This window comes from Ammospiza nelsoni, chromosome 17 (assembly GCF_027579445.1).
Source record: "Ammospiza nelsoni isolate bAmmNel1 chromosome 17, bAmmNel1.pri, whole genome shotgun sequence".
Lineage (NCBI taxonomy): Eukaryota > Metazoa > Chordata > Aves > Passeriformes > Passerellidae > Ammospiza > Ammospiza nelsoni.
In genome coordinates this window covers 11,940,001-11,962,803 of record NC_080649.1, presented here as the reverse complement: position 1 = coordinate 11,962,803, position 22,803 = coordinate 11,940,001, and the positions used below count along the sequence as shown (strand labels likewise).

The following is a 22,803-nucleotide window of genomic DNA, read 5'->3' as shown; positions in this document are numbered from 1 at the left end:
GGTTATACCTAGGGTTTTGTGAAATTTGAGAGAGAAGGTTTTGTCATATGGAAGTTAGGTATCTTCCAGATCTTAAATCTTACTCCTGATAAAATCCTGATATTCTAAATAGTTTACATTTTTAACATGTCTATGTGAAGCATTCATTTTTTTTTTTTAAAGCAGTAGTGTCTACAAAAATACTTTAATATATTTTCCAGTTCTCTTTGGGCAAGTAGGTGAGAGTAAGACTTGATATTTGTGCTCAGATTATCCTAAAATAGAATAGATACAGATTTGATTTGATTTAATAGTAAACATGCTCATTAAAGAGTGAAAATTTAGAATGAAGAGTAAAAAAACCACTAAATATAAATTGTGACCTTCTATAGCTGAGGGGGGTTTTTATTATGTTGTGGACTATATAATCTTCTATTTTATGATTAAACAATGAAAATCACTATATTTTTATTCAAATTATTTTCTCTTGTTTAAGATTACTAGAGATATATACTAAAAATTAAGGTTTTGATTGCATATAAAATATAATAGCATCTTGAGCTAGAATTTAATTTTCCATTAAATAATTTTACAGAAGCATAAATGTTTTAAAATCTAGTACCTCATTCATTTCATGCTTGTGCCTTCTTAGATTAAGGACAAAGAGCTTCTCTACACAGTTTCAGTTTCTAAAGGAGTCAGGTTGAAAGATCAAAAAAAATTAGAATATAGTGGTAACTTTTCAACTTCCATCTGGAACCTTCCAACATTTGTGTAATTTGCTATCCCAGTGGAATCTTAAATGGAAAGTTTGAGGGGTGATCCATAAGGAGGAATTGTACAGCCCATAATGTAGGTTATTCAAATTCTGACAATGAAAAGGTTTAGTTAGCACCATGACTGGCTACAGAGGTTGTGCTTAGCTTTTCTAAAAGCAACAGAGATTATATTTAACACTTCTTCTGCTTAGGTTTGATGTGGTGATGCTTTATTGGTCTAGTTGTTTTTTTTTTTTTTTTTTCCTGGACAATCCTGTATGGTACTTAAAAGTTCTTTATTCCCTATCTATTATTGCAAATAAAAATCAAATTACTGGCTTGGCTGTTACAGAGAGGCAGTGAGTTTGGCCATCTACCTGTTAGAACTTTATGCCTGTGTGATCTCTGGCAAACTAGAGGATCACTGGAGTCATGTCAGTGTTTCATAATCCATTTTCATCCCAGTTCATTCAGAGTTTTGGGGATGACTGGAGTATATGACTCATAGTGTAACCATAACACTACCTTTCTGTGAAGAGTTAGAAAGTACAAGTGGGTGAATATGAATAAAGAAACTGTTATAGGGACAAAAAAATCATCAAAGCGTTTCAAATTCCATGAGCAGGGACTTTGATGTAGTACATTTTGTCAGGAATTTCCTGAAATGAAAATATGTTGCATAGGGTACTTTCCAATAATTGAAGCATGGCTCGTTCTAAAATATTGCAGATACGACATTTTTGGGGGAGACTCAGTAAGTCACATATAGGAAAACATTTTAAACAATTATATTTCTTAAAAACATAATCTTCTACCAGTTCTAGGAAGCTGTTTTGATGTTTGAATACATTTCTCTTCTGGTTGGAATTAACCTGTTTGCTGGTGCTCTGAAGTCTTGATTCACCTGTGTGTAGTTTGACTATTCATGTAATATCCAGGAAACTGCTAAAACTCCTCACCCAGTTCAAAACTGAGGGGATACAGTAGTGAAAAAGCTTAGTGCTACTGCCCAGAATTATGGCAAACACCAATTATTAAACTTTTGTCATGTCAGAGCTGGTTTCATTCATACCCTGCTTCTACTTCTCTTACTTTTAATCTCCATTCTCACTCACTGCAGTATCAAGGGATATTTTAGGAATCCCCATGGACAGGGAAAGACTTGCCTTTTTCTGTGACATCCATGCTAGAAATCATGAAGAAAAAGCTGGGAGAGAATGTAGAGGTAGACTAAAGCCCAGATTTCCATACCTGTCTTCCTGATGTGCTCAAAGCTTAAGGTGCTCAGTACTTTTGCTGCCAGGTTCTTCTTGAACATAGGGAGAACTGTTAAATGCTCACCAAGTTCCAAAATAAATAAAATAGAATCAGTGCACCTATTCTGATTTTACATCTTTAGTTTCAGTATTTTCTCTTGCTTTATCTCTCCAGCCTATGTCTGCTTATGTAGCCTGACTTTTAACTTGGGAGTTCCTTATCTAATGTAGAAGCTCATAGTAAATACTGTTGTTATGAATATATTAATTAGATGGATTTTCATACCTTTTCTCTAAAAGGAGGGAGGGGAAAGGACTGGTTAACATTTTTAAAGTAGGAATTGTCTCATTACTAGCTCCTAAAAACTTTTGAGGAGGATATTAGAAGATATTAGAGGATATTGGAAGAAAGTGTGACTTGAAAATTTCGCAGTGTTGTACCCAGCAGAGTGGATTAATACGGAGTTGGGGAGTTAGTAAAACATTGATTCCTGCTCCAGCAGACCAAAACTGTTACAGGCCATTGGGTCACTGCCTGTGACAGGATAGACCATAACAGCTCCTTTGGACATGTCAGTGGCTAATTACACCCTGCTCAGTTCTCAGATCATTGCCCTGATAGACCGCAAAGAGGCAGATTAGAACGTGCTCCAAGTGGTGTCAACCTGAGTGCTTTAAAACCACGGAGGAATTAAGAGCACGGTGCAAGAGGAAGAGAGAAGATAAAGGAATAAAATGTTATTGATAAAACTGGGATGCCATGGATAGAGTCTGTATGGGTTAGTGTCATTTACAGTGTGCTCTGGCAAGGTGATGAAGTATTAGAAGAACAAACTTTAACAATGGTGATGAAATTAATCAAGAGAGAAGCAATTTACACTCTTGCATGCTTTCACTGTAGCATTCCACAACTCTGAGGAGCCTAAAACATTTTATTAGGTATTTAAATAGTTTTTTTTTTATATTCTTTTGGGCTTGTTAAGCTGCTGATGCTCTAGGAATCCACCTGAGGCAAACATCAGATTGTAAGAATACTGCAGGAGTAGGAATAGAATGTTTATCCAGGTATCCTAAAGAAATTTTTTAGTGGAAATTGCTGTAGGGTGTTTAGTAAAGATGCATTAAAAGGAAAAAAAAGTAAAGTAAGGACTTTGTGTAAACCAAACAAGTACCAGCTTCTAAAGTTCGTTTTGTTGTTCTTGAATGAATTCCTAAAGAATCCTGGCAAGGTTTTTATGTATATGGTATTTTAGTTAAAATAGGAGAAAACAAAAATTATCCCGTCAACTAATTTGTAAAGTCATTCCAAACTTTATATAATGGAAAGAGAAAGAATTTTTATTCATAATTGCTGAAGTTTATAATTATACCTCTATATATTAGGAAAGTTATAGTTGATAAAATGGTGGCTACTAGGAAACTGTAAGATCTGCTATGAAATCAGAAATAAATATAAAGTATGTTTTTGAAGCATTATGTTAAAAATGCCATGATATACAAAAAGAACAAATCCCCCAATTAAATAAATTTATATTTTTCATGTATTTTAGTTAATAAAATACTAATTATTTATGCAAGGCTGACTTAAAAATCCTCTTTGCCCTAAAGAGAATAAACAATATGTCCAAAATACAGTAATAAACAAATTTTTCAAATGTAAATATTAAGACTTCAAATATAGCCCTAATTTAGCAGTCCTGGATCATAATGACATCGATTTATGTTGCTGACATGGAGCACTTCTGAAATAGAATTACTGCACTACTTCCTGAAGTATTTAATTTAAGTGCCTAGACTATGTTAATCACACTAAAAGGCCAATAATTTTAGAGCAGTTCTGCCACTGAGATTGGTATGAATTCTGGTACAAAATGCTGTGTGGTATTCAGAATTTCACCTCTTAGGTTTAGGTTTGACTTTAAAATGTCCAGATTTGCTTAAAAATAATATGTTCCTTTAGCAGAATAATATTAATCTTTGGACTCTGTGTATTGTATCATTAATAACAAATTATTTCATACTAGGTATAATATATTGAATGATCATACATCAGAAAATTCCACTGATGCAGCAGGTGATATGAGTTAGACCCAGGTCTATTAGTATAGCGCTGATTAAAAAAACATAAATTAAAAAAAATCAGGAAATAAAATTTGTAGATCTAAAATATGAAAGTTGAAAGACCTACAGATTTTCCCACTGTTTTGATGCAAGAAGTTGTCCACATTGTGGCAATATATTAAAAATAAGGGTTTGGTTTTTTTTACAACAGTATTAAGTTGGACTGTTGCATGTGTTTGGTAGAAATTTTCTTTATACTGAGGGCTGATGCAAGGACAGAGAAGGGGGTGTTTGTGTCCAAGTCACTGCCACGGCAGAATTATTGTATCCACCCTGAGTGCAGGGTGGACCTTCCTCCAGTCTGCTGTGCAGCGCTATTGGACTGTGCTAAAAGGAATCTCTGTTCCAGAATTTGAGTGGACTGTTTAGCTAGTTCTGCACCAGGGCTAAAATAAAAATGCCTGCCCATCTGCTGGGGAAAGCCTAAGATAAGAATACAAATTATGAGAAAGCACCTTCTGTTGACCATTTTTCCCCTTAGGTATTTTTAATCCCTTTAGATTTTTGGGTTGGTTGTTTGTTTTTTTTTTCTTTCTGAGTAAATGAAGTAATTCAGGCATATCACTGGGCTTGGGGATGCACATTTCCATTGGTTTCTAGATGAGCTGGGGGTTTATTTTTTTTATTTTCATATTTTTTTGCAATTGCAAAAGTACTTTTTGGTATCAAAAGAAATTATTTCTTGTCAAGAAGTTGTGTGATTGGTAGCAGGACAAAACTTAAAGAGAGATTTTGTTTCTTTTCTCTCTCCTGCTGCCTTTGGCACTGAATTTTGGTAGAGACATCCTGTCATTGGCTAAAGCACACAGAAATGTCCTGTACTGAGCACAAAGAGGACGTAGCTGAGAGCAATGCAGAGTGATGGATGTGGCAGGGCAGTGAAAGGCTGGGCTGAGCTGTCTGCATCAGGGCTGTAGGGCCATTTCAGACACCCTGGGACACCTGGGGAGGTGAGGGGGACACAGCACCTTCTGCAGTGGCACCTGAGCCCAGGCAGATGGAGGAGCTCATGAGCTTTAGTGTTTGCTATGCAGCAGTAGTTATAGAAATAGCTGCACTTGTTTCTTTTGAGTCAGGGTTTTCTTTTATCTGCTTCCTAGGCCTGCCTTAAAATTTCAGGAAATTTAAGGTCAGGAATGATGGATGTAGGGGAGCATTGTCTTGTGATGGGGAAAGCATCACTCAAGGAAAAAGCAAAGGACCTCAGTGAAAGCCAAATATCCACATCTTCTTCCCTGTCTTGGCATCATCGTTGGTTAGGTTGAACAAGAAATTCTGCAGAGAACAAGAACCTGACATTGAAGAAATTAGTCTAATAACCTTCCTAATGCACATCAGGTCAAACAAGTTACTCTTAGTGTTGTTGAAGCTTGTTAATAGTTCTATTCTTATTATATTCAATATATCTTATAGGTATGGCTGTGAAGTTGTTTAGTTGTCTTTGTGTTGATTCAAATGCTATGGGTGCAGTAATGTACTTTGATCTTAGAGTAATGGGAATATAAAGCATGATAATAGCAGTATCAACCTTCTAATTATAGTTATTATGCTAATATTAAAAAGTTTAAATTCTTTGATTGCCTTGATATTTAAATTTAAGGCACCAGCAGGAAAGAGTTGGGAAGGACTCCATACAATGATTATAAAGGGGAACTTTGTCCATCCTTGAATATTGCAGAAACCATTCAAGGAGCCAGCAGTCAGCTCTATTGAAATTCATACTGGAAAACCCCTCAACATCAGAGTCCTCACAAAAGCAGCAAAGTCTTAACATTTAGAGCACAAAGGAAATCTATAATAGCTTTAATAATATAATGGAGAAATATACAGATGTACCACATATAACTGCTGGGAAAAACCCTTGCTGCATGGGATCCTTGGGGAATATGGTGTGGAGCAGCTCTAGGAAGGGAAGTCGGTGCTTTTGGTTAAGCTGCAGCAATTTTACCAGCTGAGATTCTGATCCCTGAGTTCTAAATACTGGCTTTGTTTGTCAATCCCATGGTGGTCCTACCAGGAGAAGTCAACTGATTAAATATAGTTTAAACCTTCCCACTGTAACTTCTGCTCAATATTGTGTTTGCCTTCATCCTAAATTCTGATGTTCTGGGCTCTGCACTATTTTCAGCAGTTGCTGTATTTTTGGGTGGGGGTCTGAACTTCTGTGTTAGGCAAAATTATTTCTAGTTTTCTTAAGTTTGTCAGCAAAGCCCAGGAATTCAGGTCTATGAAGAATAATCATTGTATGTTAGTGGATTATAATTTCTTTTACATTTCAGATTTCCTAGAGCCAGTGTGATTAATCTCTTAAAATCCCCTTTGACCTCTAGTATTCCATTTTAAGGAAGCTCTGTGTGCTGAGCAGGAGGGATTGGAAACTCCTGGGAGTCATGGGTGAAATTTGGTGTGTGCCAAATTGTTGTTCTCAGTCATTTGCTGTGTGAAACACTGGTGAGAAGTCCTAGTGCCGCACAGCATTTTAGGGAGATGAGAGAGCACACAGAACACTCACTGGCCCCGTGTGTCCTGCACAGGTTTTTGACCACTAATGACCTAATTTTATAAATTCCCAGACACCTGGAGGCTCTGAACACCTGGGAGCAGCAGGGCCAGTGACTGCAGGAGAGAAAGGGAGTGGGAAGCTTGTGCTTTTCAAAGAGTGGGGACTGGCGCAGACACAGAGTAGCTCCTCCTTCCCCAGGGTGGGATGACTCCATGGAAACTTTTAGAGGAAGCACTCAGGGTAGCAGTTTGTTATGAACTTAGGTTGGAATCGTGTTTCGTGATAGTTACATCCCCCAAGTCATAAAAAAAAAGTGTCTGAGACCCATTCTCTGAATCTCTTCTTATCTTCCATTTCCAGGTTCTGAATTTTCCATTAGTGAAGTGGGCAGATCACTTATGGGTCGAGTGTTTCTTCACAGAAGTGCTTGTGTATATTCGACAGCCATAGAAAGGACAAGGCTTAGGCTCCAGTGATTAAAGAATTTAAACCCCTCAATATACATAAAATCTTTATTATATAGTATGGCATGTTTTCACCAAACACTTTCAAGAAGAGAGAAAGCAAGCATGTAATGTATTGGAAATGGAAAAGGTCTGCTGGATAGAAAGAGCAGGTGCCAAAAGAGAGAGGATTCTGTCAGATGTGGGGCCCTGGAGGCACACATTTGTTACTGCCAAAGGGACTACAGGGAATGGAGCAAAGGAAATTACAACATATTCAAACCTTTGAAGATGGTGTGATGCAGGTTCAATAACCACCCCAAAGGAAGAAAGCACATCTAAATCACTTAATAGTACTTCTGTTGTCTTCCCCTTCTGTTCTTGTTTGAATTCAGGATATATATCAAATGTTTAAACATTTTTTTTTTCAAAATTTAAAACCATCTTTATTACCATACTGGTAAAAAATGAGTTAGTTTTCAATTTGCTAGAAGAGATAAAAATTGATTTATGGGCTTGAGAGAAGCAGTAGTAGGCAGAGTTTGCCCTTGGGAAGGAGCTGCTGGGATGGAACCCAGCCATTTGGAGTCCCAGCAGCACAGATTCCTGCCCCACACTGTCTGGGAGAGAGCTCAGACTGCCAAAAGGTGCCACTCCTGCACTTAAAAGCATTGCACTGAGCCCAGGGTGTGAGTATTTGGAAGGCTGGATATATCCAACATTCAGGTCAATGTATTTATCATGTTATCTTTTCAGGTTTGTTTCGTTTTTTGATTTTTTTTTTTTTTGATCTCACAGCCAGTAAAAACTTTTAAAATTTTTTTTCAAAAAAAGTTTTCTTTTATCTAAATCTATGTTCTTTTACATCTGAAGTATTAACCAGTGAACAGTAAAAATTTGGTCCTATACTTTCACTGTTAATACACAAATTAAATTATGGAAGTGATTCTCTATCTTAATTGAGCAGGGCTTATTGTATAATAAAGTTGGGTCCGCTTACAATTCCTGCACCTTTTTGTATCATTTAAAGTGCAGCAACGATGAGGAACACTAAACCAGCCTAAAATGCACCATGAATTTTCATCATATCTTCCTTGTGAGATTTTCAAGCCTTATATGCTCGACAGAGCTGGTGCAGAGAATTGCCCTTTAAAGGGAACACTCCGTGTTTGCAGGGGACTGGGCAAGGTCAGGTGTCCTTTGGCATCTCTGCTCCCCTCCTGCTTTAGGACAGGAGGGATTGGTGCCCCACAGAGCCAGCTTCACTCCTGAGGGTTTCTTCTGCAGCCTCTGGGGCTGCCCACACAGAGGATTAACCCTTGCTGTAGCCATCAGCTACACACAGAGGATTAACCCTTGCTGTAGCCATCAGCTACACACAGACGATTAACCCTTGCTGTAGCCATCAGCTTCACAGAGAGGATTAACCCTTGCTGTAGCCATCAGCTACACACAGAGGATTAACCCTTGCTGTAGCCATCAGCTACACACAGACGATTAACCCTTGCTGTAGCCATCAGCTACACAGAGACGATTAACCCTTGCTGTAGCCATCAGCTACACACAGAGGATTAACCCTTGCTGTAGCCATCAGCTGGGCTATCTGCGATGCCTCTGATGAGCAATTTCCCCTCTGAGTCTATGTAAACAACATTATGGAATTCAGCTAAATAAATCCTGCCACTCTAAGAGCATTAAAGCCATCCAAGTGCTTAAGAATTTCCAGGAATTGCTGCAAATAACACCTAATTAGTTATAAAATATTGAACTGGTTTATTGGACTCCAGCCCTCAAGGCTTTTCATTCTCACAGTTGCTATGCTGACCAATATGTAACTTCATTCTTTTAAAAGTTATGTGTGGAGTTGTGAAATTCATTTTATAAAAGCAAAACATTTCCTTCCTATGAAGCAGTATAACAAGAGATGTTTATAGTAGTTGTTATTTTAAATAGATATCACTTTGGGTTTATTTATTTTTTTTAATTAGTTTTTTTCACAGCAATTAGCAAAGACTTGGTTAAAAAAGAGTAAGATTTCAGAACAGTTTCAATAATATTTTTCATTCTGAAGGACAAATTGCATTAGTGTTCTGGGGTCTTACTGGAGGTACTAGCATATTACTCTTGCGGATAATTCTGTATTTTAGCATCTGAAAAAAGAGACTCTGTGGCTAAATGTTCCAGTGTTCTGAACTGAGAGGAACAAAAGGAACTTCACAGTAACCACTTTAGAGGCAGTTTTTAAGGAAAAGTGATCTTTTAATTTAGATGAGAGGGCAGTTTAACAATTTCACAGAAATGAATCAGAAGAATTTTTTGTGAAACAGTAGCAGGTAATACCGGCTCTTTTAGGCAAGCCTCTAACTTTTTCCTGTTTATCACAGAGGTGGTAGCAGTAAATACAGTGAAAAATTATACTACCTATAAAATACAGAGTAGCTCTGTATTTATTATGTAGAATTTATCCCCCTTTGTTCTTTGGTTTGTTTTGTTTTTTTTTAAATTCATGTATTTAGCATTACTTGTTAGGTAAATCTCATTAGCTCCTGAAACTGTTGCAGATGACAAAATAAAGAGCAGAGCTGTTAATTGAACTTAATGAACAGATGAAAATGCTAGAATGTGCAATTTGATCACTAAGCTCACCAGTGTCAGTATTTCTGCTAGGGCAGAGGCAATGATCTGCTTTTGGAACTATGCAACCCTGTCCCTGCAGTACAGATTGCGGATCCCTTGTTTTGGTTTGGATTTATTTTTTTTTTCCCCTTTGGAATGTGAACCTCTAAGTAACAAGGTTCACGCATTTCTAAACGAGGATTTCAAATCTCTTGATACACTGGAGGTGAAGTAATAGAAATAGATTTTGCTCCCTTAGGGCTCCACTCCTGCAGGTTTTGCTGCCCCTGAGGCCGTTTGCTGCTGCATGGTGTTTCCAGCAGGATGCTCAGCGCCCAAAGCTTGCAGAGCTGTTTTCCCAGGCACTCCTTAGCCTGCATCCCTTGGCTCCTGGCTGCTAGGCTGGCATTAAGGCTGTGCAAAGCTCAGGGTCAGGTTTTGGCTGTGCCTGGCACTGCAGGGGCTGGGAGGAAACCACACCCGAGTGTTAATTCTGCATTGGGGTTCATTAACCCTGCCCAACACAGAAACACCCCGAGGCAGCTGTGTGTGTGCAATAAAGGAATCATGGGATGTTAATCCTTCAACATGGTTTCCACCAACACAAATCCTGGTTGCCTAGATTTCAGAAAGGACAAACAGGATTTGTGCCATAATGAAGTTTTCTGCATTTTGAAGTACTAGTGCATTTAGTGTTTCTCTTTTTGTGTTACCTGGCTTAAAAAAGAATTTTGCAAGAGAAGGTTTATATTAAATTACATATATCTCTAGCTTATTCTCCTAAGATTCTGCAAAAGACTTTTCTATGTATTTGGATGACAGTATATGAGAATATACTATGTCATTTTTTAATAAATAGCAGAAAAATTAATTTTCTGATTGCAGTCATATTAGACATAGAAAAAGCAAAATATTTTAATTTCAATATCCTCCTTTCAGATGCACAAAGTAAATTGCAATTTAATTTTTTTTTTCCAAAGCGCTTTTTACATATTTTGCAGTAGTGCCCTTTGATATCAATATATTGTTTTATTTTTATTAGACTTCATAAATATATTGACATATCTGTAACACTAAACATGAAGCTTCCAATGCAAGAGTTTGTACATAGTCCATATCCAAATGTCACCATTATTTCATTTAAAAGATCCCAGCATGTCTACCTCATGATCCTTATAAACTCTATAGTACTCAACACTTTTTCTTGCTACATTCATTAAAATTAAGCACCCTTCCCCTACCCCATCTGTAAACATCAAGTCAATTGGCAGCTAGCACATTTCCCAGTCAGCAAGCAGTATTGTGAATTTTATCTTCTCTTGCAGAAATCAATTCGTCTTCGTTGCAGCAGATGAAATTTCTTGTAACACCTCTGCAGGTAACAATCATTGATACTTCTTGATGCATCCATCCAGGTCTCAATATCCTTTTTCACATGCTGCATTTAATCGTAAGACAAAGCCTAGGAAAGTCCATAGTGTATAAATCTTGGGGATAGTTTAATGAATTTATAGCTTCAGCCTATAGGTTCTGCCTTATAAAAGCCATTAGGTTATTTTGCTGACTTTGGTGTTTTGTTTCCAGTTTATGGTATGGCCTAGTGTGTAAGGATATGTTAAACCTTCTGATAAAAGCTTCAGGAGTGTGACTTTCAGAAGTCAAACCAAAGAGAAGTGGTGAGAAGAGCCAAGGCTTAGTTGTGTGCAGGACATTGTAAGTGCTATAGATGTAACAATTTTCTTTTCAACTCGTTGGGGGCAAAATGATGCCCACGAGGGTATTGCAGACCCTAAAGCACTCACAAAGTCTCTCCTATGGATGAGATAGTGGGAGAGAGGGTCTGTGCCCTCAGAGGATCTCTCTCTAGTAAGTAAAAAGTCTCCATATGCTATCATGTTGTAAGCCATGGGTACAGAAGAATGAACAATGTTTTTAAAAGGTTTATTTATATTTTACAAATATATTCAATAATGTCAAGAGGTTTTCTCTCTTTTAAGCAATAGAGTTTGAACAAGCTTAGTCTTAATTCAGGTAAGGATGGTGTTATGTTGCTACATAAGAAATCAAAAGGCTAAAATAAATAGTAATGGTGCTGGGACTTATTCTGCAAATACTGTTGTGCAAAAAATCAAGTGCATAGAACTTCTCATATTGAAGGATGACAGGGTATATAGTGTGAAATCAAATGTTGGTATTAAGAGGTGTTTGCTGATAGAGTTTTATATTAGCTGAAATAAATGAAAGGTGACGAGATTTCTGTTTATGATTATCTACATAGAAACAAATAGAGAACATTTATTTATGGAAAAGATGATCATACATAAACCCAAATATGCTAAAATTGTCCTAATCTCTATGTAGCACCTTTGGTGGTAATCTGAAAAGTTCTTCTGTAGTAAAACCTGATTTAAGATAGATTTTTCTAAGCCCTATAAATTATGAAGTAAATACATTTTGAGAAGCCAACATTTGTCACATTCTTCATATCACTCAACTTGGATTTTGGCTTTGGTTATTTCACTTGAGCTTCCTGCTCAGCTCTTCATTGAAGTGAGCTGTGCTAGGGAGGCTGCTGATTTGTAAATCTGAGCTTTGCTAAGTAAGAATAAAATATTTATTTTAGCAATTTTTAAACATGGAATTTTTGAGATAGATGTGGGGTCTGTGGGTCCAGTTTTGCAAAGTGAACCATTCTAAGCGATAATTCTTGTTCTAGTAAAGAAATTTTTCTCTCTCAATTCAGGCACAGTTTAAGTGCCCAAGACTATTGCAGATATTCCATATATTACTTTTTTAGAATTCCAATTAAAAATATATTATTTATATAAAATATAAAATTAATTTATAAGTGCCTTCAGTGAACTTTACATAAAAGGAAATGGATCTCTATGTGTACTTATTAAAACTTTTCAGTTTACCAGTTGATTACCTATGTTGAATTGATTCAACAATAAGGTATTTTTGCTAGGCATGGTTTTGAGCATTTGATAAAGACATCCATCACAGGTGACTATAGGTGACTTTTTTTGCACTAAGTATGAAGGAGAAAGGTGATGAAAAACCTGTACCTGCTGTTTCTTATATACCTAAGTTTCAGTAATAGAATTTAAATGACTTTTGGCTTCATAAAAAAGTAATTCTCTAGCCCGTATTCCTGTGATTCAAATTGCTAAAGTTGAATTTGGTCTTTTGGATTTGTAAGTTGACTTTCAACTATTTTTATTATCTGATGTTTTATGCTTTAATACATGGAGTAAACATAGAGATACTTTGAGAACCAAAACTAACCTTCCTGTGGTTTTTCAGATGCATGCAAAACACCTACAGTATGATTTTATAGTGCTTTTTTTAGTGCTCCTAAGCTCAATGACAGTAATTCTACTGTGTTTATAAAGTTTATATCAAGTGAAGATACTTATAAACATGCTCAATGTTTGAAATGTGAGTATTTGTACATTTGTATTGCCTCCCTGTAAAGGATGGGTGTGTTTGTGGATTTCAAGTAGTAATATATGACAAGCAAAGCTTTGGTTGCAACTTGATCATCAATTGGAAATGGGAGGTCTTGGGTGGTTCTGCTGGTAATATTCACTCTTTTCTTCTCAATCCTTCATCATTCCTGCCAGAGGATACTTAGCCCTCAGCCACATGGTATCTGTTTTTATTTGGGAATAAAGTAATCTTGAGTAGATAAATGTGTTAATGAGCAATTTGTGTCCATAAACACATTTCTATTTGTGCATCTCTGTCTGTTCCTGAATGCACATTACAGAGGGAAACCTCCTCAGCTATCTGACAGAGGGATCCTTCCATGGGAAATTTAAAAGCATTTCACTCTTCATTGCATCCAGTGCATTCTGAGGCTAAAAATAATTACTGTTCAGAGGAGAAGTTCTGCACTTCTGGGATAGATCTTCTCTGGCAGACATGATTAAAGGGTTTGCAAGCAGATCTGAACTAGAACAGAGACAGGGAAACTATGAGAAACTCCTCTTGGTTTGATGATGGAATTTTAACAAGGATCTCTGAGGACCTTCCTTTAGCAAATTCCTGACTATAGCTGCATAGGGGAGAATTAATCCTGGGGTTCTTGTCTGATGGGGGCAATGGGCAGCTGCCCTGTCAGTCTCTGGATAAATCAGAATGAGACCCAGAATAAACCTGTGGCTTATTTACTTGTTGGTTACAGAACATTGTTAATTTTGCAGCTTTAGCATTCTTAGTGAATTTTTCGAATCGGTGCTCAATCTATTTTTCTTTTTCCTCTTTTAGATTTTGTAGCATCAAAATTCATAGTTTGGAAAGAAAAAGCATTTTTAGTGTCTTTTGTCAGTGCATTCTCAGATGTACCTGCAAATGACATTTTATGGTTTTTTGTGTAAAAATGGGACAGGGTTATTATTTTATATTTATATTATCTCTCTCTCTCTCTTCTTCCAGTTTTTAACTATTATCCAGCCTTTATGTAGAAGCAAAAAAAAATCCAGTGCTGATGCATGCTTGGTATTATTTTTCTCCCAAGTGTATTTGCAGTTTATGATTTTGAAATAACAGAGAGAAAGGCAAGGGTTTATATAAAGCTGAATTTGGAATGAAGTATGGTGGAAGTGGATATAACACCTGTCCAATTGTGACTGTATTTATTTACATTTTTGAGCAGAATCAGTCCCAGGAGGAAGGATTCTGTGTGTGTGTGTCTGCATTCAAGCAAAAGAAATGCTTTATAAAGCTTTAGAAGTTGACAGTCATAAATTAAGTTATTGACCTCCATTTGGAGAAAGATACAGTCTCCAAAATAGATTAAACATTTTGAAAGGTTTAACTTCATAACTGCAGGAAAGATGTTGAATAAAAGCAAGCAGCTTCAATAAGCAAACCGTGGGGTTTGTGCTATTGAAATATTTGAAGAGAATATTGGCCATTTTTAACAAATGCAATTGCTCCAGTCATTGCAATTTCCCTGTATACTATCATTAACCTGTCAGCACTAACACTGCCACAAATTGAATTCATTGAACAATAGGAAATATGGAGATACTGATTTAAAACAAATTAATGTTTGATGAAGGGCTTAGAATCGCTGCAGTGCCTGTTGTGGCAATCCTACCTCTGCCAGGGTGGGTGCATAAATAATTGCAGCTGGTCAAAATTTTGCCAGACAAATTTGCATGCATCTAATTGACCTGTTCATGTGTCTGGAAGGAGACAGTGATTAGATCATCCTCTTAGAATGGAATTTGAAAGAATTCAATCCAAACTCTTTGGAAGAATGCAGCTTGAGAGGTGTTTCTTCAGCCTGTTAGAATTACTGTGTGAAGACATATGCTCAGTTGAGAGAGGTTCTTCCCTTTTACTATTGCTGCCAATGGGTTTGACTTCATTTCATGAAGCAGTTTGGAAAAATAACCATTTTCTGTGAGAGGCTTTTATTATGCTGTGCTCTTCTGCTAATCAAATAAAAAATGAAGATGAAGGAGCATCTGTATGGTTTCTGTTCTAGTATTTATTTAAGGCTGTACTGCTGTTGCCTGTGAAAAATGGCAGATAGTGAAGTTTTTTCTCTGGAAAGACTAGGAAATGTTGCACTAATGCACAAAATTAAACTTCTTCTATAAATTCAAGTGTCCTTTATGTTGGCAGTTTAAACTTGCATTTACTGCTGCTATAAATAGTTCCTTATACGGAATTCCATTTGTCACAGCTTTTACTGCTCTGGGTAGTTGCGTGCTGAAGACGTTCAGCCATTGGGCCAGTTGATAAAAATCAGTAAACACTCTGATTATGCTCTGTTGTCCTTTGATGAGGTCTGATGAATCCCTTTTTGTCAGCCCTGGCTGTCAGTGTCTGTGTGCCAGCTCGCCTGGCCGGTGCTCGCGGTTCTGGGTCAGTTCGCATGGCTGCTCAAACGTGACAGCACCACCAGATTAAGGAAAGCTGAGGTCCTGTCATTTGTAAATGGAGGATTTGCAATGTGAAGCTCCTTTGATAGCAGAAATAGTGAATAATCTGTGTTTCTCCTCAACAAGTGCCTGTAGGCACGTGTGCATCTCCTGGGCTGGTTTTTAATGAAGCAATTAGATTGGTTTTTCTCTGGTAGGCTAAAAATAGAGCACATGAAAGATGATTTGTGTGTGTGCATGTATGGATGCCTGTATACAAGTCCATTAAATGAGCAAAGATTCAGTTTTAATATCTTGAGATTATCATATTGCAAATAAATAAAACAATGCTATAAATAACGCATAAAACAACGCTATGGTTGCAGAACTTTATACCTGATCACAAAAGACTGCTTTAAAATTTTATAAATAATGTACCCAGTATATTTATTATTGCACTGGTAAGAATGTCTTCAAGCTTTATTGCCCTAAATATAACAGCAATAGTAATATGAAAGTGTTTTACAGACCTAAGAAATGCTTTCTTTTCATTGGAATAGAGTTGGGTTTAGGTGTCACCTGATGGCAAGCCTCAGATTTCCCAGTGGTTTTTTTTAAATGAAGTTTACAAAAAAATCTAAGTTTCTTGGCTAGAAGCTACACAGAAAGGTGGTAGTGCATAGAATTCTGTTTGACTTGGCATCAGCTTCAATTCCCACCCTGGTGTGAATCCACACAGCAAGACTGAAACTAAATGAGAGCTCTTAAGAGAGATTTGTGCTTAGGATTGCTCCAGTTTGCAGTTATCCAGCATCAGCTTAGGAGAAAGTCACCCGTTCTGGTGTTTGTTACCCTTCTATGTTTCTGCAAATTAACCAGTATCAGTCATGTTCATTGAAATGTTTTAGAAGATGGCAGCTCAGCTTTGGCTGGCTGCAAACATCTCACAAATTTTAAAAGAAGATACAGGCTAGCAAACAGAAGCAAAATTAAAACCACATCTGAGCATCAGTGGAACTTCTGCAAAACATGCCTGTCAATTAGCAAGGAAATTAACTGGCCAAACTGAGATGTGACATACATAAGTAAACAGCCAAGGACTGGAAATTCATCTCTACAGAAAAGTCTGCATAGGCTGCTCTACTTTCTCTTTTCCCCAACTTGCAGGAAGAAGTAAACAATGCTTTTAATATTTCATCAATGACATATTTATGAACATCCTTTCATGGAAACCTTTCATTATTGCCCTGTACCCATGGTAGACCCTAGCCAAGTTTCTTATCTCTGAGAAAACCTAGGAATGTGTTAGTATTGTAGTGATAAAAATCCCTTATGGCTCTGCAGGCACACAGGAGTTCAGCCCTGCAGTACACCTTGAAGTTTCACTCTTTATTGTGCTGCCTGTCACTTCCCAATTCTCTGCTCCACATCACAAATCTGTAGCACATTATAGGTCATGGAAGAGGAGGATGCTATGAATAAAGTATGTGATGGTCCTGCCTTGTACAGTGACCTCAGCGTTTGATAGCGTGCATTCAACACTTGGCAAGGAGAATTTCAGCATTCTTAACCTTTCCAATCAAGGCAAATGCCTGGAAATTGTTTTTATCAGCAGATTTCAGTTTTCTTGATCTTAAGTGAAAACTTCAGAGACACCTTTGTCCATTGCCTTCTGAGGTAGAGAGAGACCTGTTGGTTATCAGGTGCCTGAAATGCCCACAGTCCTTGGTGTTAACATCTAAAATGAAGTTAATTCATTGTTTGCACAATCTTTGAACACCACAAGCAGACACCATCCTACCACAGTGGGATGAATTTTAGGTTAAAGGGCTACCTACCCCTGCTGCACAGGTTTGACCCATTGAACCCAAAATACTGTTCAGCAGTGTGGTGTGTGACTGGCGTGCACAGGGAGGAGCTGTGCTGCTGGTGTCATTGCTCTTGGGATCATCCTAGCTCTGTGACCAAGGGGAAGAGCACCAAGTTAGGTATTGGAATAATTTCTGAATTTATGTGGGATTAAGGCCAGGTTACCCTTGCTTTCCTTGTATTCCTTCCAGAAGGAATTTTATTACTTGATGGTTCAATTGCAATAAAGTGGGTAAAGAGTGGATGATATTGGGGAAAAGTTAGAAAGATGAGCTTCCCAGTGGCACACAGGATTTGCTTGTAATATGGCTGAGGTCAGAGTTTGATCTGAAGTAGTGAGCAAGTTTTAACTTCTCTCTTTATAGCTCTTAAACAGGTTCATAATTTTCTGTAGTTCCTCCAGCAATATTAGATTTGGAAAAATGGAGGGCAGTTAATAATAAGTAAAATAAGTGTATCAAATTCTTGGATATTCTCCTTCTATACTTCTCAAATCACTTGAGGAAAGTGTGTTAACTTGGTTCATATTTTATGTGGTGAATTTTTCCTTATTAGTTAGTGTGTATGTTATTTAGGAGCTTCTAAATGTCTCCAGTATTGGAGCTCCACTGTCTGTCCCACATGTGTATGGAAATGCAGCCATACTACTAAAGAATTTAAAATCCTGAAATGGCATTTATGATCAGAGGCACAGAATTTCCCAGTTTTTAGAGACTTCAGCAACACCTGCTACTGATTATTTAGAAAGATACTCCCTTTCCAAGGCCCTGAAAAAATAAATCCTACCATTTCCCTTTATAAATCACTTTTTATAAAAATTTCATCAATGAACAACAAATTGTCCTTTTATGTAGTATTTTAGCATTTTGAAACCCTCTGCTGTAAATGATTGAAGAGATTAAACATAGCATAAGTAAAGACCATGCCATCTATTGGTGGATGGCTTATGGCTACATTTATAGAAGTTAGCATGGCTACACTGGGGTTTTTTCTCACTTATTTCCCAGGAAGTTGTTTGTCCAGTTTTTAAGAACCAGTGTCAGTATGTTAGCAAACATATTTTTTCCCATGATGTCCTGAATGCTTGTCCCAGATACAGTGGAAAATAGAGGAGCATACCTTGTTCTAGTTAGTGATGCATCAAAATTGTTCATCAGCTGTGTTCTGAGACAAGAATTAGTGCATATTGCTTTGGATACTTTGTTTTATCATCCTGTAAAATACACACAGAATGGCATTGACTATTAATTTATTCACCACCTCACCGTTGGCACGTCCTAAATTTCAGTAAGTTGTTTACCTAGAATGATAATTTGCAGTGTAAATGATCACAAAGCATTTAAATGCCACTAATTGTAATGAGGAGTAAGCAGGCTGGGATAGCAGTGAGTAAGTGAAGCAGCGTGTGTGGGACTGAAGCAGCTTACTGATTTGCAGTGTGACAATACAGTTTAAATCCTTCTTCCTATTTTCAGCCTGGAAAACAGAATCTATTCTGCTAACCTTCTGAGCTTCTAAATTTGGTGTCATGCAAGGGCGTGTTTAAAAATTAGCATTTAAAAAGAAACCCACTTGCTTTAAGTTTAAGCTGACACTGTTCCTTTCCTCTGTGGAAATGAAATTTATTAATCATAATAAAACCATCATATTCTGAAGGTAGAGGTCACCCTGAGGAGAAAAAAAAAAGTCTATTCATCACAGAGGGATTTCAATGCATCTTTTTCCCAGATGATATCTGAGCATGTGTTCTTTCCCCTTTGGAAATATTTTCATCCATGTTTGTGCTTACATGTCAAGTGTATTCAGGAATGAAAATCGTGCAGTTAAATTTTATATATTTTCTTTTACAGAAGATTTGGAAGTATTCCTTTTACATTTTATTTTGTTTTTACATTGGACACATTTTTTAAGTGGAATTTCAATATCCTGTAAAAGAAAAACTAGTGTTTGTTGTTTTAACAAGAATATAAGCATCACTAATTCTGCAATAACATTTCTATGTTAATAATACAGTAAAAGCTTTAGCATTATTATAATACAAATATAAACCATTCTTTTTAAGGAGCAAGGATTAACTTTGGTCACAGTTCTTACATTAGTATTTCTTCACAACTCTTATTTTAAGAAAAGAGACATGGTTTATATACAAGGATGGAAAAAGCAATGTAAAACACTGACAATAAGTCATTGCTGCTTTGGAAAAAGGGTAATAAAAATGTACTCAGAAGTCAATACTGGGTTGAAACAGTCATATTTTCATCCTTTGAAATTGCTTAATGTGCATGTTTATCCATATGTTCCCATCAGTGGTCAAGATTTCTGTTGAATATTGATATAATAATATTATTAGCAACATGATATATTGCATCAATGTTGTAAATTGCCAGTTACTTCAGGAGTTGGCTTAAATGCAGTAATAATTTAATACAGGCTGAGCCCTGAGTGTTCAGGCTTGGTCCTTCCTTACAAGAGGCCCTTGCATTTTGGCTACTTGATGCCATCCTAGGTGGCCTGCTGGATTTTTTTGAGAGGCAAAGGGACACAGCCCAGGGTCCTGCAGGAATGGGAGGCAGGATGGAGGCAAAATGCAGCCCTACCACTGGACCAAAATTAATTATATTTTTTACAGATATAGATTGACAGCCCTTGCTCAGCATTGCAGCGATGCCAGATAATCAGGAAAAAAGAAAAACAAGGGAAATATACTAATTCCCATTGACATAAAAGTAATAATCATGGCATTAAAGCATGTAAGATAATAGTACATGCAAATCCTCTTGCATGTCACTAAGGCCATGAAGGAAGCATGTCTACCTTTAAATTAATTGCTTTCCCTTCCTAGATGCTTTCTTACTGTTAGAATGAAATTTGGCTGGGAAGAATTAAAATCACAATGATATTCAAAATTCTCAGACTTTAAAAATTGACATAGAGCAGTAGTGTCTCCTTCTCTTCAGTGCAGATGAAAGAGACACAAGGGATTCTCTTACTGAGTATTTCAAATCCCCAAATTATGTTTGCATCCTTATGTAGAGGGTTCCAAGGCTGAGAGTTATGGAAGTTCCTCCTACCAGAGAGGCTGCAGAGTGTGGGATCAGTGTCAAACCTGCTCAAAGAAGTCTCAAACTGCTTTTCCAGCTCAGAGAGTCACCAAGTCCTTTACCCAGCATAGACTGATGTGAGCTGCTTTCCTTCCCTTCCTTCTCCAGTGGGAATTGGCCATTTCCTTTGTTGGGTAATTTCTAAAGACAGGTGTTCTTAGATACCAAGTATTTAAATAGAATTGATATATAAATTGAATCCCTTACTCATCAATGCTTTGGAAGTAAAAGAGGAACTAATGTATTTTATACAAGCCGTTTACACACATATTCCTGAGTTTTAGACCAGGTTTTGAAGAAAGCAATTGCCTAACACACTGCTACCCCTGGAATTTCATGTATCCCTCTGATTGCAATGAAGACTTCTCTACCCAAATCTAAAGCAAACACAGCTGTGGGGTGAGACACAGAGCCCACACTCATGAACTTGGGGTGCTTAAATAAATTCATTCATTTTTAATGTATTATCCCTTCATAGGAATTTGGATTTACTAAGCAAACAGGGCAGTACAACTGAAGGCATTCAGCTATGATGGCTGCACTTTGAAGTGAAACATCCAGGCTTTAGAATGCTTTATAAGAACTTAAATACTCTTACACTTGCTGAAAATGCTGTACTCCTGCTGGAAAAAAAAAAAAAAAGTCTAATTCAAAATGCTGAATATGAGCACATTTACACTTAGAAGTTTGCTCTTACTGAACTGTTTTCTACTTTTTGTTTTTTTCCATCAAGATGTGTGGTTATGTATTCTTGGAGAAGGAAGGCATTTGATTTCTCTGAGTGTTTGGCCCTATGTTTGTGCAGAGAGTCAGATTCAGGGGTGTTCAGGCTGTCTTTTCCGTGCTGAGCACTTTAGTGGGCATAGTTGACACAGGAGGTGATTTGTGGATTTCCATATGAAAGGAATGCCTCATAATCTGGGAAATGTTGGCTCAGTGAGATGGAGAATTAAGGATTTATTGTCTATGGTAATTTCTGCTCCCTCCTTGAAGATGGCTCTGGGTAGGTGGGAATGTGTAGTGCAGATAATTTGGTCCTTTTCTCTGCCTCACATCCAGGACCCACAGTAGTGGGTGGTGGAGGATTGCATATGCCATGGAAACATTCCTTTCTCAGCTTTCCCTCAGCTGGTTAGCTCAGAATCCACTAATCAGATTCTGCTTGTGGAGGAGCAAATACATGATGATAAAATAGAGCAATTGTCCTCTTTTCAAAAAAAAGAAGTTTGTACACGTATCTGAAAAATAAGGTAGTTACAGAGAGTGAGACCAGTCTGTGATTACTGTTCACATAAGGCTAAAAACCTTTTTTTTTTTTTTTTTATTTTAAGAGCTATCAAGGGCATCGTTAAACCTTGTTTGCTGCATTAGCCCTCGTATTCGAGACAGCGCTGTAATTACAAGATTGCTTTTGTTGGTCTGTGCGACATCTGAGAGCAAATGAAAATTGTTTGATTATGGGAAATATGTGAGACACTTGCAGTGGAAGCTGTCCCTGGCTGGCAGGTCCATCTCGCTGATGGTGCTCCCTGTGTCCCCCCAGGCTGGGCAGCAGAGCTCTGTGTGCCAAGGTGAGGCAGAGCACCAGGGACTCAGGGAAAGCAGCTCTGAAGTAGTTTCAGCCATAAGGATTTTGTGTGGGGAGAAATGACAAAAATCTGATTTTCCCATCACTGGCTTTGCCTGGTTGTAGCCGGAATCTGGGCCTGCAAGCTGAGGTTTCAGCTGTGCTGTGTTTTAGGGAGGCTCTGTGTGCAGTGCAGGAGGAGCAGGAGTGTGCACATTTGACACCACGTGCCTGCATTGCTCCACAGCCCCTCTCCTCAGCCTGCTGCTGATTCCTAATAACCTCATAAAGCTAATTATACATTTACTGTCATTTGTAACCTTAACATTTCCCAAAGGACATTGCTTTTGAATCTGTAGAGTGAGTTTATTTGTAAAGAATTTGGCTAGAATGGAAAATTTCATTGCAGCCATTTTGTTAATATCTATAATATCTGGTTTTAACTTTTTTCTTTTTTTTTTTTTTTCTCCATTAATCTTAAATTTATTTTCTTTTCAGTTACGGACGAGTTTATGCTGCAGACCCCTACCACCACACACTTGCTCCAGCAGCCACCTACGGCGTTGGTGCCGTGGTAAGTGATGGTTTCCTCCTCTTCCTCATCACTGTCTCTCCCATCTCCCCGTGCTCCACTCTCTGCTTGGATCTTAGCACGGTTGACATCTTCTCACTTTTAGTTAATTGAATTTGTCTCTCGTGCTAACGGCAGCT

The 22,803-nt window shown here is 37.4% G+C and overlaps 1 protein-coding gene across 13 annotated transcripts in view; it reads left to right on the top strand.

Annotated features, from left to right (window-relative positions):
• The window catches only part of RBFOX1 (RNA binding fox-1 homolog 1), a 1,162,992-nt gene that overhangs the window by 1,136,311 nt on the left and 3,878 nt on the right, over nt 1-22,803 (top strand). For 11 of the 13 annotated variants that reach the window (XM_059484829.1, XM_059484819.1, XM_059484826.1 and 8 more), the window contains one exon: nt 22,591-22,666. In XM_059484829.1, the coding sequence (XP_059340812.1) occupies nt 22,591-22,666 (76 nt within the window). Of the gene's footprint in view, nt 1-11,001; nt 11,055-22,590; nt 22,667-22,803 lie in introns of all 13 variants that reach the window. The other 2 variants (XM_059484825.1, XM_059484818.1) reach the window with 1 other exon arrangement.